Here is a 14,418-nt window from a genome sequence, read left to right on the forward strand (position 1 = left end):
CCCCATCCATTCATGCCACTCACCTGAATTATCACTAAAACGAAAAGGGTACCTTCTTTCAGGGTATTGCATAAGGACATGGGCCTGCATTTTGCTGGAGAGGGCTTTCTGGAGCAATTTCATAGAATCATGCTTGTTGTCAGTAAAGGGTCTCAGTCTATAAAGGCTAAGTACCACAAAAAATAATTATTCCAAGTTTGTTGTTTTGTTTTTTTTTTTTAATTTAGTAATAATCAATGTTCCCATGTCTCCAAAAGACATAAGGTTGATATTCATAATGTTAATATAGCAGTAGCAACCACAGACACAGAAAATCAAATTGTCTGGATTTTTTTTTTCCTATACCTTTACATTCCAGATCAGAAGTAGAAGTTTAGAACATACTACAGTTATTAGAACTCATCACTAAAGACCCTTCAAAAAACTTTCTGTGACATCCTTATCACCACCACTGAACTTTTGTACCCCAGCACTGTGACACCTCCAGGAGGTTATTCTCAACTTTGCCTGCTGTACATTAGCCCCATCTTGTGGTTTATTTAGCAGCAGTGTGACAGAGAATCTCAACCAAAAGAAAATGAAATATGCAGGACACCGACTATACCTGTGGTATTGAGAACAAGGAACTTGGTGGAAGGGATTATCAAATTGCCCAGCAGACCACAGGAGGACAGAAACTTAGGTGGTCTGTAGCAGCAGTGCTGTCTTTAGGCTGCTCAACCTCTGAAGATTTAAACATTCTAGCTTTTCTTTGTCTTTTTATCTTAGAACAACAGAACACAAAGTAAACCTAGGCCAGGAGAGACTTGTGTGCTCTGGTAGCAAGAAACTTTGGGCTCTGGTTATTCAGTGAGTTCAAGCAGAGAGTTTTCTGAGCAAACACAGCCCACAAAACTCAGTGGCCCACAGAGCTGCATTCAGCCCCAGAAATAAGACTGCAGTAAATTGTCTGGATCATGTCCAAAAGAACCCACAATAACTACTTTCAAAACAGAAAGGAGCTTTATGAATGGGGTGGGTGTGACACAACAGAGTGACAGCCAGGTCTAAGCTGGAGCAGAACTTACTTCCAGGGCCATCTTTGATCCTGGGTCCCTCTGACCCTGTCTCTGAAAGGATATTGGCATTAGCATTGTTCTCCATATCCATCGTGTCCAAGGCAGGGTCACTTTCTTCCTCAGGGTCAGGGTGGCTGAAGATCCACTCCAGTGCACGCTCCAAGTTATTGTTCTGCCAGTCAAACAATCAAAAGAGCAGCCTTTAATACACTCTCTAACACCATGCTGCCTTTGAACAGATTAAGGATCATGTTTACATCACTTAAAAATTTTAGGATACCTCTACCTCCCTGAAAAATAGTATTCAGCAAGCACTCTGCAAAGCCTGATATATAGAAAAGAAATAATTCCACAACTAAGACCCACTGCCCCAGGTTCTTATCTTGCAGATACACAGTCTCCAGGCATCCAGGTTATTTTTCAACAGGTAGTAAAAGCAGGTATGTTTTCCTCACTGCCTTCAACTCTTTACCACAAAGCATCTTCCCCACTCCAGAGCAGTCAGGCATCCCACACTTTGCCAGGATAGTTCCAGGCTCACCATCCACTAATTGGATTTATACACATGTTTCAAGGCTTCTGAGCACTCACATGAGCAAAGCACAGCACACGAAAATGAACCCCAGTGCCACCAATAACCCATGAACTCACTGTTGCCTTCAGTGCCTGAATAGCCAGATCCCTTTGGAATCCCATGGAATTGATAATTGCAACCATCTCTTCAGGAGGCTGGTTATCTAACCCTACAGCTCCTAAAGCAGCTGCCCCACTGGAAGCCACTTCTCCAAATGCAGGTATGACCAATGGCTCAGCAAAGTCTGGAACAAACAAACATTCATCAGTTCCTTCCTTTGCCTCACTTAACTGGAAAGTCAACAACAAACACGAACAAACAACACAGAGGACCTCAAAAGCAGTCCTGAAATAAATATAAGTTCATTTCACTGGCATCTAAATTCAGATTACATGTGTGTAAAGCCTTAAAAACAACAAAATGGATGTGCACTTTACAAAATATCTAAGTGCTCATACTGAGCAGACTGGAATAACTCAGCACATTGCAGAAGTGAAACAACTGCAGGAAAGCAGCAAAGATTGGTGTGGAAGCAATGATGACATCAGGATAATAGACAACCCAGCACATAGATGTAAAATGAACTGATTCCATATCTGAAAATGTCTGCTAAGCCCAAGTGAAACTCATTCCCCATTTACACAAGCGACACAAAAGCTCATGGTGAAGCGTGAACCCAACCAAATCTGGAGTTTCCTGGCAAGGGAGTACTCAGATGCACTCAGTGCTCAGTCATGAGTCCAAACTTTGCACAGATGAAACACAGGAAGTGGAGAACATCCAGCAGCCCTGTCCACCACTAGACAGCCCAAGTATGGCATGAATGCTCCAGCCTGAGCTAGAGAAGGCTGATATGGAAGGAAAGCATCCAGACCACAGGATTCTTTGTACTTACACTTGGTCACAAGTCAGCTTCCCCCTTAGCAGCACGGACCTAGCCAAAGGGTGGAAACAGAGCTGGCCCACACCAGTGGTGAGGACAGGACTTCTGGTGTAGCTTAGTTTGTTGTCTTCTTCTAGGCAGAGGATACCACATAATGGTCAAGATCTGCACATCCCAGGAGCAGCTTAGGAAAATTCACTCACACCTCCAGGTGGGGAAGGGGGGTCGTTGTTTCTCTGTCACACATTATAAAATTTCTACTGACTGCCAAAATCCACAACCAGGAGCTGAGTTTAACTTACACCCTCCAGTCACTGACCTGGTTCTTCCATGTGTGCAATGATCCAGTTGAAAGCAACTTCAGCCCCCAGGTTGCCTGTATAGTATACAGCTTTCCGACACGCTTCCAAAGGAAAGCCCATCTCTGCCAGCTGCATAACTGAGGACTCATCAATATCTAGGGCTGCAAGAAAGGACCTTCTAAAATATAAAAGTCTCATTTCATCCACTGCATAATATTTCTTATTGTTACTCACGGTGCCATACATTGCAGTACATATTGCTTGGACTTGGTTTAGTATTTCAATAAACCCACAGCCATCAGAAAACAGGCCTGTACAAAGCATTACAGTTGTTGTTATGGACTTACTGATAATCTTTTGTCTCAGCAGGGACACAGATCCCCACATAGTTCATTAAATCTTGATGAATTCCTACAGGACTTAATTTATTTTAAAATACGTCAGCACTAGATTTTAAGGGGTGAGGAAGTCAGGGGCTGAGCTCAGCTAGAGATGGCAGCCAAAACCAAGCCCTTCTCAAAGGCAGGATCTTGCAGGTTAGAGAAATAACAGCTGCCAGATCTGGCAGCCTCTGGATGACAGGGTCAGACAGCTTTGTGGGAGATCAAGAGTGCAGAGGGAGCCAGGATTGAGAGGCTGAGACCCCCAGCACTGCAGGACCCTCCTGAGGAGCAGCAGGCAGAGGAGCAGCTCATATTCTGGCTATACTAACCCTCAAAGAGAGTCCTTCACACATGGAACTAAACACTGAACAAGCACAGAAATCAGCTTTTGTTTGGAAGCATGCAGAGTAAGGCTTCATGCATCTCTATGAAGAGAGAGAAGCCATTAGCTGAGCAAAAGCATAACAATTTTTTAAATAGTAGAAAAATGAGATACGTACACTCCACGAAATGGTTCGCCATGTGATCTGAAAATTAACAATGGGGAAAAAAAAAACAGGGAAAAGGACATACATGAAGGCTCAGCAGATCCATATGGGTAAAACAATTCCATATTTTTAAACTCGTAGAAATATTTGACCTCAAGAAGAAAGGGCAGTTTCATCCTTACTTCCCTCATGTTTTTGCCATGAATTAGAGCAGGGATATTTCTGTTCTAATTGTTTTCCCTAACTCATTTCAGAGCAAAATGTCACTGATACCATAAACCAGTAGGAAATAAAGCTGATGGCTGACCTAAGCAAAAATCTTAAAAATAAAGCACCATCACCCATGCATTTACACTAAAACTAGGTCAGTCCATTCAGCCTGAGGGTAAAAAGGTACAAGCCTTCATGAGGAAGTTACCTAGATAAGGGATGGAATTAAAACCTTTAGAGAATTGAAGTTTGTCATATCCTTGCTCTGCACACAATTTCAGGTATAGCTTTCTTTCACATATATACAGCTTGGTATTCTGCCACCATTATTATAAATATCCAAGCAAATGGGGGCACTCATGTCATGAGAGCAGCTGCATTACTGGCTTCATATTAAATTCTGAGGCACTCAAACTACAGTCATCTGGGGGAAAGTGCAGCCACCTGGGTCTAAGGTCACACCATAAAAACATGATTTTACTTGCTATAAACCATTTGATTCTGCAGGGAAACCCAGGGAATAAAGAAGGAGGATATTTAATATTCTTGTTTCTGAACTTTAGCATAAAAGAAACAGTATTTAAGGAAAAAAGAACCAGCATAGCATTTTAATCACTCCTCTTTCTTTCTTCTCCACAAACATTATAGTCAGCTGTTTGCCATCTTCTCCTTGAGACAGAGCTTTTTTAATGCAGCCCATGTACATCCAGAGATGAGGACTATGAATGCAGGCACAGTTGTTAAGGCCTAACAATTCTTGTAATTTTAAAATAAATACAATTTAGAGTCTTAGCCTATGCCTGGAAAGCTGTTCTCTTAAACTGTAGTCCTTTGTGTATTAAGTATTGTTGTATTGTGCTGGGCCTGGGAAGGGAACAGTGACTTTACTCCAAGGGAGCCATGGACATGCACTGAAGGTTCCCTGGAGACAAGGACAGCAACATCAATTATCAAACTTCCAGGGAAAGGTGTCCCTACCCATGGCAAGGGGCTTTAGATGACCTTTAAGATCCCTTCCAACTCAAAAAACTGTGTGATTCTATAATAAATCCCCAAAATAGAAAAGCTGGAAGAACTAGGTTGTCCAGTAGGGATGAAAAAAGGTTGTGGGGTGTTGTAACAATCTTCAATTACAGAAGCACAGAGCTGGGTTTTGTTCATAGTTCAAGAGAATCCCCATGTGCTGGAAGGAAAGAGGAATACAGGGGAGAGTAAGTCAGCAAATACCTTTTGGGTCATCAGGAATGACAATGGGAGGAGCAATGTCTGGGAGTTCCTCTTCTCCTGGCTGGAGCCCCCTGGCCCGAAGGTGACTGATATCCAGGAAATCTGGCATGTCAATAGAAACATCTGCAAGAGCAAAGAAATGGGCTAAGTTTCTGCAGCCAGCAAAACAATCTTATGGTGCAACCTACCCCTTCAGAGAGGGGACTCTGGCACTCAAGCTACAGGAACAGCCAGGATTCTCCTTCTGAAAAGAGCTCTTGGAGAAATTTGGAATGCCAAATTACAATTTAACCAGCTCAGATTACATGAAACTGTGTTTTAGATCCACAGACCTGATGGTTAAATTTGTTGTAAAAGGGAAGAAGATTCAATAAGGATCTTCACAGTACAGACTTAAGACTTGAGTCAGGTCCTCAGGTTTGCACAGCTTATTAATTATCTGGGATAGAAAGGTAAATTAAAAAAGCACATACCAAGCTTTTTGGGTATCCAGTCAAGGCCAAAGGTGAATTTCTTTATCTGCACCACTAAGTACTCAGGAAAGGAAGCAAAACGGGAAGTCCTGTGAAGGACAAGAAACACAATTCATTGAAATCAGGCAACAGAATCCCCAGCAGCACAGATCCCAGTACCTCATGCACACCTGACATGAGGTTTTGCTGGTTGATACCAAGGATCCAACCCTACAAGCATTTCAAGTTCAAGCTCTCAACAACCAGACTGCATTGCTTCTTGGTGCCTGACCATTGAGAACAAATAATTTCCTGCTCAGTTCATCATTACAACCCTTGCAAGGCTTGGTCTGCACATTACATTGATGAGCCCTAACACTAATGTGATGCCAGAGCTCACTGAGCATCTGTGTGTTTCTCTCTGCACCACGTCCAAGTAGCAAGATAAGCACAGAGCACAGTTTTTAACAAGCAGCCAGACACACACTTACTTAACTCCTGCAGATTTTGCTTGAAGGGCACTGCTCCAGAAATCCTCTACGTTGCTTGGTTCAGAAAAGGCCTGCAGACAAGCACTAAATGGGATCTTGGCACGGACCAGCTCTGGCAGAGGTCTCCTTGCAGCTTCTGCTTCTCGCCTCTTCAATTCATAGGCAATTAATTCATCTGAGAAATACACACAACACTAGAAGCTAATGAACATTGTCGTGGTTATGTGTTCCTCATCAGGCTTATTTTTGCAAGTTTTAGAAAACAAAAACCTACTTAGCAATAAAAGTTTTACATACTTTAAGCTAGACATCAAATCTTTTTGTCTGCACTGGGATCAGGAGCTACACTTACAGCCACATCTCTGAGCTTCCTGTTCATGGTTAAAACACAGAACTGGAAATACCAGGACACAGGTATGAGAACTTTGTCACAACAGCCAAAATCCTGCGTGAACAGTAATGCCACACACCCACTTCATCAGAGCTCAATCTGAGTTGGAAAGTTATTGCTGTCTATCTGTGTCATCTGACTTTTTAGACAGGCCAGGATTATGTATGATCTAGAAAAAGTCTTGACACTGGTAAGCTGAGCAGTGACATATGGTAAATTCACAAACTAATCTGTCTCCTGAGTCATTACCTGGAAATAACATGTTCTTTTATAAGCAACAGAGTCAGCACTGAAACTGATGAACAAAGAATGAAAAGTTCTCCAAAACTTCATGTCCAGTGCAAGGAGTTGTAGGCTAACTAAGTAAAAAGAAGGTAGAATTCTCTGCCTTGTGGTATTTTATAGGATCTCATCAAACAATCAGAATAGAACCTTCTGGTTTTAAAATATTTTAAATGTTCAGATTATGTAGGAATCAGAGGCACATCTCCCTTCACTTCTACCTCAAGCATACATTTATTATGTTATTCTGCAAGGCTCTTCAGCACTGACTGCAGATGCAACCACAACTTGTCAGTGCCTCCATCCTACTCCCAAGTCTTCAAACCTCCTTGGCCATTTTCTCCTTTAAAACCAAGGATGCTTTTCACAGGGGAGAAAAAAACGCTCCTGCTAATTAAATCAACATCCAACACTTCCTCCCTCCTTCCTCCCCTAAAGCCCAGAACATCCAAATTATGTATTTTAGATTTATACATGACAAACTACCTTATACTCCTATTCTCTATTACCACATTAGATCTTATAACCTGCTCCTAAAGAACAGAAAGCAGATTTGTGGGGTTTGGTTTCAGGGGTTTTTTTTGCGTGTGCTTTTAAAATATATTCATTAGCTAGTACGTTCATTTTTATAATGAAGTTTTCCCAAACTGTTTTATTGTGCAGGACGAAGGGGATTCAGTACTGGTGGGGATCTCTGGGCACAATGTGGCACATCCCTGGGTCAAGCAGAGCAGTTTGCTCCTTTACCTTTGTTTGTAGCTGCCTCCATGGCCACAGGGAGCTGCATGATGTAGTCCACCCTCTCGGTGTAGCGCACCTTCCTGGACTGGCAGCACTGCGTGCGCTCCTCCACCAGGAACCGGAAAACATCGCTGGGGTTCTCTGAGCCCACGGGGTTCCTCTGAAAGGGACAGCACACCCAGTCACTTCTGTGCCTGCTGGAACCCTGGGGGCTACAAATTTTAGACTTTCTGTGCTGACAGACACCGACCCCCATGAGAACACTGCGTTTTAGGGAAGCCTGAAGGCGTAGAGAAAGCTTCCAAAATTGAATGATAGAACTGAGATTATGAGTGTGTGGTTTGGATAGCAGTGTGTAATATCCCATAGTGAAAATCCTAGAGTTGAAGGTTTTAGAATGTAGTAATATATATAAAGCAAAGTGTAAGTTCTAAAGCAGAAGATAGTCTTTCTTATCTTCTTCTTCTTCACCTTCTTCTTCATAGGTTTAAGTAGTATTGGGTAATTGGATAAAAAAGTCCCCATTGCAGAGCACAAGAAGTTAGTTATTAGCTTAAAAGTAAAAATAATTAGGTGTAATTTCTTAATTATATAGTTTATCCTTTAAAAGCCTTGCAGAGAAAAAGATACAACTTAATTTTTACCATGTTAGAGAGAAGTACTGTAAAACCCACAACTTGTAAGACTATAATATAGATAAGGACTAATAAACATCTAAGTCCAAACAAGAAATAAAATCCTGTGATTTAATCCCAATTTTAGCAAAGAAAAGAAGCAAAAGAATCGACATGTGGTGATCACTAAAACGACCAGAAGACTCAAAGGCTGCTGGTTGTTTTAAGGCAAGCACAAAGACACTGATCAGGCAGCTCAGCTCACACTGGATTGCGTGCAGAGCTCTGGCACCTACAGAGAAAACCACCAAAATCCACAATTTCTGCACTCACAGCAGCATCCTTCTACACACAGAACTTGCAGCGTATGCACCCCAAGAACCTGAGTCAAGGTGAACAGAAGGCAGGAAGGTGGCATGTTACAGTAAAGACAGAAAGCTCAGATAAATAACATGGTGCATCCTCTCAGCAAGTAGAATTGCTCCTACCACTCTGAATATGCATTGAAACAGAACAAGTAACTTGTAGTTCATTATCCAGATGGGAATGTCATGCAAATAATATACCTCCTCTTTGTTGTTCATGTTAATGTCCCTTATCAGGCAAGAAACAGAAAAGTCTCCTCTAACCACCCTATAATCAGTACATGCATTTAGGGATGTGGAACATTATGCATACAAATGTGAGTAACTTCATCTAGAGACTGAACACATGAATAAATAGGCTCAATTCCTGAGGAAGATGGGAAAACGAGGGAGGAAGGGTAGACAAGAATTGCTTTACATCAAAACTGCATGTATTTGTAAATTCCTTTTCAGAAAGACAGCATTAAAATTCACAGTATGATTCCTTTACACACAGCACTGAGCTGGAGCTTGGTGGAACTAAAGCTTTTTAGAGAAATATTCCATTGACAAACATCCACTCTGCTTTCAGCAGAGGAATCCTTCCTCCCATGATTCAATAACATACAGCTGGGATTTGTAAAACAGCTGGACAGGGTAATTAATTTGCTCCCAACGATTATATGAATTTGGAACAATAACAATAATAATCATAATACCCAATTCATTAATATTCCATGGCACACTTCAATATGGTAAACAGGAACAGCAATTTAAAAGGTCACATATGTTTATGAATCTTATAGCCTGTACAGTGAAGCTTGACCTCTTCATATTTGTTATCAGCACCACTGGCCCTGTTCATGATCCTGCAAGAGTCTAAAGTAAAGAAGAATTAAGAAAGTAAATGTTTCTAAAACAAAACACATTGTAATTAGTCCCACCTTCTACATATCTAAGGCTAAAAATAATACAAATAAAATATAAGCCACTCATGTAAGAGTTTAGCCTTAATTATCTAATATAACCAGAAAAAGAAGCAGCAATTCAGGTTTTCTCACCTCTACTAGATTTATAAGATGCAGGAAAAATTCCTGTGCATCTTGTTGTCTATTGGAGGAGAATTCTGGGTGGCCTTTACTTATAAAAGCCTTGAACATTCGAGGAGATATTCCATTGTGTTGAGGCTAAATAAAGAGAGAAAAACCATTTTAAAAGGAATTTTTATTAAATCATGAACCAAATATCTCAAAGTTACTCCACTAAATCTATCTATGGCCCATTTCTGGCACTGGAGGAATGATATCTTCCATTTCACCTATTTTTCCATTTTAATAAATATGGAAAGGGTCCTGAAACAAGATCTGGGGGAGGTTTAGAATATGTTTTATGGCTTAGTTCCTACAGAACTCACTCTACCTGTCCTTTGGCAATTGGCATTTTAGAGATTACTGGAGGTTTTTAAAGGTTAGTAGTTTTCAGAAAGGCTGAAAGCCTACATTATTATATAACATTTGATGTTGCTTTCAGAACCCTGTGCCAGAGCATTGAAGCACTTTGGTGTGTCAGCTGGCATCTTTCCTCAGGACAAAACCTTTCCAGAGAGCTGTGCAGAACCAAGCAGAGAACAACTAATGTGTGCAGCATGCATTCCCAGGTGAGTTGTTATGAGCAGACATGAATTTGCAATTTGCAGGTGTTGGTCATGTTGAAAAACCATAACTTACTTCCTTTGGCCATTCAGTTACATCAGGAGCAAACTGCTCTAAATTAGAAAATCTCTGGCTTCCAAGACAGTCCTGGTTTTGACTTTCTAATCCTTTATACCACTTTAAGAACCTCTCCAACCATTCCAGATCCTAGCTATTATGCCTTTCAAATAACATTTTTGAAGGGTCAGAAGCTATTAGTCAAATTTGCCCTCACCATTCATAAAACCAAATAATTTTCTGGATAATCCAATCAAAAGTATAACCTTTACGAGCTCTCAGAGGCTGTTAAAAACTCAGCCAATTTCATTCCTTATTACTCTTGCACTGTCATATGAATATAAAAATAGAAAAAGCAGCATGAAATGGAGCATAAAATACTGGAAGAGTAAATTTTTTTTCTTTGTTTCACCAGGGTGCAGTATGCCTAGACCCATTGAAATCAGAAGCACATTCTAATTTTTAAATGCTTTTTCCAGTTTTGGCAGTACACCACCAACCACATCAGGCCAAGATGATCCTTAAAGGCTCCCATCAAGAGACAGAGTCTCTATGGCTTGGACAGAGAGATGTTCTGGGCATTTCTGCATCCTGGGTTATGCATTGCTTCAGTGTCCTCAGCTGCCTTTCATCAAAACTAGGACTGGGGAGAGAAGTGCACTCTCTCCCCAGAGAGAAGTGCTTACAAAGCACTATAACTTCACATTATAACTCCTTCCTATGCCAGAAGCAAAAATGTGGCACAATTCTGTATAATGCAGCGAGTTTGGAATCAAGCCTTGTTTCCACCTCTACACTTTGTACTCAGCCACTTGAGCAGGAAGAAGAGGAGCATGCCATGTGTGACAGTCTGCAAAAAAAGGATTGAATCTTGCAACCTCACCCCAAGGACAATAAAAGGAAAAAAAAAAAAAAAAAAACCAAACCCAGAAGAAATGTTAAAGCTCAAAGCAGAAAATCAAGCCCTGGCTGATGACCCTTTAGGCATTCAGCCTCTTTTCAATCCTAAAGTGGGTCCAAGAAAAATGCTGCCATTTCCAGGCTAAACTTCTGTGGTAAAAATTTTCAACTCCACAGCACCACGAATATTTATTGGATACCTGGCATACTTTCCCCATCAACAGTTGCAAAACAGTTTAGCTAAATATAGATTGTGCTGGACCACTGGAGATCTCATATGAATGCTTTTACAGGCAACAACTCCCCAAAACTTTGGATGAATTCCAAAGGCTCAGAAACACTGAGAACTTCTTTGCATGTAGAAGGGAAAAAAAAATAAAGGAACAAAAGTAAAATTAATAATTGATATTATAGACACAAAGCAGAAGCACTTAAAAACATTTAAGGTCTAAAATGCTAAGCAAACAAAACAAAAAAAAAGCATCCTCAACCTGAAAGAAACAAAGATTTGTATTGCAAGAGTGAAGAAATAGAGAAAATATCTACACCTGACTTTTTCTGTAAACAATTCATCAGTACAACAAGCAAAAAAAAAAAAGCTGTAAAAGCTGTTTCAAATCCTAATATATGCTCTGAATTTCTTGATAAGGATGCTTCATGCATGCAACTTCAGCTTCATTAAACTGAACTAATGAACACATGTTAAATGTCAGTAGATGCCTACTAAAACCTGACAGAGTTTTATACCATCTGTCATTAATGAGTTCTCAATATCTCATCCAATGGTGGCTGCTGAGCTAAACATGGAGGTGCAGCTTTATTCCAAGGATTCAGATCCCTGAACTTCTAGCACAGTATATCCCAGTCACATCCTGTATGTATTTAGGAAAGCAGGTCAGTCAGTACACATAATTCAATGTATGGAGTTTGCTGCAATCTGTGCACTATTCCTTTGTCCCAGTGCAGTGCTGATTATCCTTGAAGTTTATTTAATGGGAACAAGCAGGATTCATTTTCTGTTCCAAAACAATGAATTGCCACTGTACAAAGCAATTGCCTGGGAGACACACGACTTCCAGACCACGCAAACTACTCTGCACCAGATGCTCTGTCTGACCAAAATCTTATTGGCATTCTGATTTCAGGAGAAATTCCTATGTCAATAAGTGATAGATGAAGGCAGAGGAAAATATCTGTTTCTGTGGCAACCACCACCATCCCTCCATGGCAGAAGCATGCATTACTCCTGTGGCTCTGCGTGGTCCCTCCATCTCCAAAGCCCCCAGCACCACCTAATCTCCATTACCTTCTCCTGAAATCAAGTGGAGTATTGTCAGACACTTCCTGGAAACAATTCTTTAGCTCTTTATACTTCTTTCAGAAATTTAAAGAGGGTTGAGAAGTTTGCTTCCAGGACTCTCTGCATAGCATTGTTGCTCTTGTTGTTCCTCAGAGAAGACAAACATTGGTTGCAAGTTGTGTGAACATTTGCACTCATCACTGGAGCAGCAGAGCACTTTATCAGTGCTTGCCTTGATGCACTGCACAAATAGTGCCTGACTAATTTATCCCTGACTTAGTAATCTTCACATTCCACCTTGCTAAGCATCCCACCCATGCTGGACCCACACGTGTTCCTCAATGCCCAGCACCTGTTCCCCTTTCTCAGGATATCACTTTTACCTAGTTACCAGTGGCTGTACAAACTCAGGCAAATACCTTGTGTTCTTCTTTCATCACCTGCTCAATGAGCTCAGATTTCATGGGTGGCTTAGAGTATTGGCCTGAAAGGAGGCCATGTCCCAGTTTAGCCCTGTAAGGAAGAAAGTGGAGGGGTAGAAACAAACGTGAGAAAAACAGAAAAGAAGACTTACTTCAAACAACACAAAAAGAAATTTACTGCTTTTGACTCCTTGATGAACCATCATTACCTGCAACTACGTGGTCAAATCTCAATCTCCCTGTACCGTATCTCACTTCTGAGCTCATGAAAAAGAGTTCTTTTGCTCTGCCTTTAAATCATTTAGATTCTATTTAACCTGACCAAGTAAATAACTGAGAAATGTCACTTACATCTGAGTATTGAAATCTTGTGTTGGATCAAGAGGGGAGTAGTCAAATATTCGTGGAAGGTTTCCCACATACCTGGGCAGCAAGAACAAAGCAGAAACATTCAAATATTGTAGCTGAGTCATTCAGTCTATCCCCAATGAGTGCTTCTATCATGCAAAAATAATAGTAAAGAAATAAAGAAATAGACATTGAGGTTTTACTTGGAAGCTTCTAGCTATAAAGAATATGGCTGTGTTGTCCATCTGGAATTTACATTCTATTCCCTACTCTTGCAAAAGCTGCAGGATGGTATTGGTCAAAACCACAGAGCTGAGCTGAGAACCAGTGTACTTTTTACTCCCAATTAATATAACTGAGTAACTTCAGGTTAGTATCACGACAAAAATATGTAAAAAGAACGTTCCAAATGAGTTTCACAAGAAAAGTCATTCTGATAACACTGAGGGAAACATTATTCTAGCCAGCCTGCTGGAAAGTGAAGTATTCAGCAGCACTCTCTGAGCACTGGCTGCCCTTGAGCACAGGACAAAACAGGCTGGGTAGGTATGGTATGTCACTATTCTGAGTCCTCCAGGTAACTCCCAGGACCATGCTGTGGAAAATAATCTTCCTTTACAAAGTTCATTTTGATATTTTTCAGTGGTGGAGGTAGAAGAGCTGGCATTTAATAAATCTACAAACTGTACTCCATGTGACTAACAAAGCAAATAAACACAAGTTTTCTCCCTCTTCTCCAGAAGGTAATTTCTAACATGAAAACCTGGGAGATTTTCCGAAATCTAAAAGCTTCACTTCCAGCATATGCTGGAAGGAAATGGTACTCTGAATTTTATTTCAAACCATGGACTGTCCTTTATAAAAAGGCTTCTCTCCTTGGAGTGATGTGTTCAGCTTTGATCAGTCAGGAGTATTTAATATTTTTCTGTTGTGCTTTTGTCCTTTTATTCTTTTAGTTATTCAGTGGAAGAATACATTTACACTATTCTTGTCATTTTTTAAAATTTTAATTAAAATGTGCCTCTGATAGTTCCTCCCTTTAGCCAGACCTGCATGCAACATGTGCACTGTTTTTCACTAGCATGGATAAATATCAACATGTCTGTGCCAGTTTTTGGCACAAATCACACAGAATAACTCCTGGCACAGGCCAGTACAAACCCTCTAATGTGATACTGATGATACCCAGGTAAGCAGAGATATCCGCATCTGTATATAAAAAGCAGAGACCAAGACATCAAATTTCCAAGGTGGCAAATTATTTCCCACCACTGAAGCTGAGACAGTAAGTTTTTACTT

General features: G+C 40.7%; 1 protein-coding gene across 1 annotated transcript in view; it reads right to left on the reverse strand.

Moving 5' to 3' along the window:
• The window catches only part of USP13 (ubiquitin specific peptidase 13), a 49,636-nt gene that overhangs the window by 5,069 nt on the left and 30,149 nt on the right, over positions 1-14,418 (reverse strand). Inside the window, exons 9-19 of the mRNA XM_077785726.1 lie at positions 13,123-13,194; positions 12,769-12,862; positions 9,502-9,627; positions 7,489-7,642; positions 6,069-6,243; positions 5,599-5,687; positions 5,126-5,248; positions 3,701-3,727; positions 2,835-2,978; positions 1,710-1,876; positions 1,068-1,230 (exon numbers count right to left, since the gene is read on the reverse strand). Of these exons, the coding sequence (XP_077641852.1) occupies positions 1,068-1,230; positions 1,710-1,876; positions 2,835-2,978; positions 3,701-3,727; positions 5,126-5,248; positions 5,599-5,687; positions 6,069-6,243; positions 7,489-7,642; positions 9,502-9,627; positions 12,769-12,862; positions 13,123-13,194 (1,334 nt within the window). The remainder of the gene's footprint in view (positions 1-1,067; positions 1,231-1,709; positions 1,877-2,834; positions 2,979-3,700; positions 3,728-5,125; positions 5,249-5,598; positions 5,688-6,068; positions 6,244-7,488; positions 7,643-9,501; positions 9,628-12,768; positions 12,863-13,122; positions 13,195-14,418) is intronic.

The sequence above is a fragment of the Lonchura striata genome, chromosome 10 (genome assembly GCF_046129695.1).
Source record: "Lonchura striata isolate bLonStr1 chromosome 10, bLonStr1.mat, whole genome shotgun sequence".
NCBI lineage: Eukaryota > Metazoa > Chordata > Aves > Passeriformes > Estrildidae > Lonchura > Lonchura striata.